The sequence below is a fragment of the Nannospalax galili genome, unplaced genomic scaffold (genome assembly GCF_000622305.1).
Source record: "Nannospalax galili isolate Female #2095 unplaced genomic scaffold, S.galili_v1.0 scaffold113, whole genome shotgun sequence".
NCBI classification, from domain to species: Eukaryota; Metazoa; Chordata; class Mammalia; order Rodentia; family Spalacidae; genus Nannospalax; species Nannospalax galili.
In genome coordinates, this window is record NW_008335444.1 from 7,032,944 (window position 1) to 7,035,091 (window position 2,148).

General features: G+C 46.2%; 1 protein-coding gene across 1 annotated transcript in view; it reads left to right on the forward strand.

Moving 5' to 3' along the window:
* Lax1 (lymphocyte transmembrane adaptor 1) overlaps positions 1-1,936 on the forward strand; it is an 11,016-nt gene extending 9,080 nt beyond the window's left edge. The window contains exon 5 of the mRNA XM_008830401.1: positions 1,121-1,936. Within this exon, the coding sequence (XP_008828623.1) occupies positions 1,121-1,936 (816 nt within the window). The remainder of the gene's footprint in view (positions 1-1,120) is intronic.
* Positions 1,937-2,148: the final 212 nt, after the last annotated feature.

Genomic DNA, 2,148 nt, shown 5'->3' on the forward strand with positions numbered 1-2,148 from the left:
CTCCTGAGCTCTGGGATTAAAATCATGCACCACTATGCCAGGCTGGTTTTTTTTGTTTGTTTTGTTTGTTTTTTTTTTTTTTCAGACAGGATCTCCCATAGTCCCAGCTGGCTTGGAACTCGCTGTATAGACTAGGGTGGCCTTGATCTCAGAGATCCTCCTGTCTCTACTAGTGCTTGGATTAAAGGCATGCGCCACCACACCCAGTTTCTGTTTTATATTTTTGAGGCATTTTCTCACTATATAGCCCAAGCTGGGCTACTCACTCTGTAGCCCAGACTGACCTATGATCGTTCTGCTTCCATCTCCCAAGTAATGGAATAACAGACATGTACCACCAAACCCTGCTTTTTTTTTTTAGTGTTTCTATATGCCAATAATACTTTAAATGCATTATACATAGTAATTAATTTACTTCTCATGACAACCTTATCATTTTATCTTATTTTATTTTATTTATTTTAAGACAGGGTTTCCCTGTAGCCCCAGCTGGCCTGGATTCCCTATGGAGACCAGGCTGGCCTCACAGAGATCTGCCTGCCTCTGCCTCCCGAGTGCTGGGATTAAAGGTGTGCACCACCATGCCCGTCTCTCAAGTAGACATTAGGACAATCCTTGTTTTATAAACTGGGAAATGAAGGCACCAAGAGAGACTAGGTTAGGTGCTCAGACTCACTGAGCACGAAGTGGTAAGGCTGGGACTGCACTCTCAGCCTGAGTCTAGTCTCCACTTCAGCCTATGCTGCAGTGCCTCCCAGTGTATGCCAGTTCCCTCCCCATTGAACGTGCCACAGTAGCCAAAAATCTGTTGTGATTTATCTTGTAATTTCTGCCACTGCTTTTCTTAATATTTTTATGGTATTAGAGACTGACCCCACGGCTTCGTGCATGCCAGGCAATGCTCTACCTCTGAGCCACAGAGAGCATTGCTTTTCTTATGCTCAACCCACTTCACTCACACGCTCAAATATACGCAGAACTCACAGCCTTGCAGTCTGAGACCCCCATTTAGAGTTTTGCACTCAGATGCAGGAATAAAGGAAGGACTATAATGCTGTGCCGTGCAGGGAGGAAGAGAGACTGGGTCTATTTCTGTACTCACTTTCTCTTCTTCTCACAGGCCTCCCAAGCAGATGGTGCCCTCCAAATGCACAGAGCTTGTGTTCATGCTGCAGAGTACACAGTGGGCATCTATGACAATGCCACAGTGCCCCAGGTGTGTGGGCACCTCGCCTCTTCAGCACACCGGGTCGGTGTCAGAGCTTGTAGACATAATTTCAGCATTTCTTCAGAGGAATCAAATGATTATGTCAACATCCCTGCAGCAGAAGAAAACAGTGAGACTCTACCTTCTACCAACAGCCTATCAGAATATTGCTTTGCTCTTCCGAGTGCCCAGGGGCTGGAGTTTATTGAGGAAGGACACAGAGGCTATGGGGATGCCATTGACCACACTAGATTTTTGGCTCCAAAAACTAAGGTTAATGATACACTCAGTGATGGAGAAGATTCATCTCAGACCTCAAATGACTACATCAACATGACAGGTTTGGATCTTCAGGACATGCAAGAGACTCAGCCTAGGGTGGCTTTTCAGTGCTGCAGAGATTATGAAAATGTCCCATCAGCAGATCCCAATGGAAGCCAGCCTCAAGCTGAGGAAGAAATGACATTTTCAAATATAGACCATGGAGAGGGCACGACAGAGAGTCCAAAAACCCATATCCAGCCTGTCTGGAGGGCCACATCTACAGCATTTTACGTGGCCTTTCAGCCATCCACACAGATTAACAATCAGATGGCACATGAAGAAGAGCTGTCAGAAAAAGACTCTAGTGACTATGAGAACGTGCTCATTACTGAGTCAGGAGGCAGGAACTGGGAGCAGGGGCTTGACACTAGGCGCCCTTCTGATGCACAAATGCTCAGTGAGTGACCCAGCTGAAAAGCTGCGTGGAATGGTCTATTCTGCTGGGTCTTTAGCCACTGTGGGGTCTAGTGAAGTTGCCTGGGTGCCGTGGAATACTATTGTGTTCACTTGATTATGTTAAGAAGAGGCTGAGAGGAGCAGGGAACAAGCAGTCTGCACAAAAGCAAAGGCTTAGGAAATCCAAAAAGGAATTCTGCTCAAGCACAGTGTTAACTCTT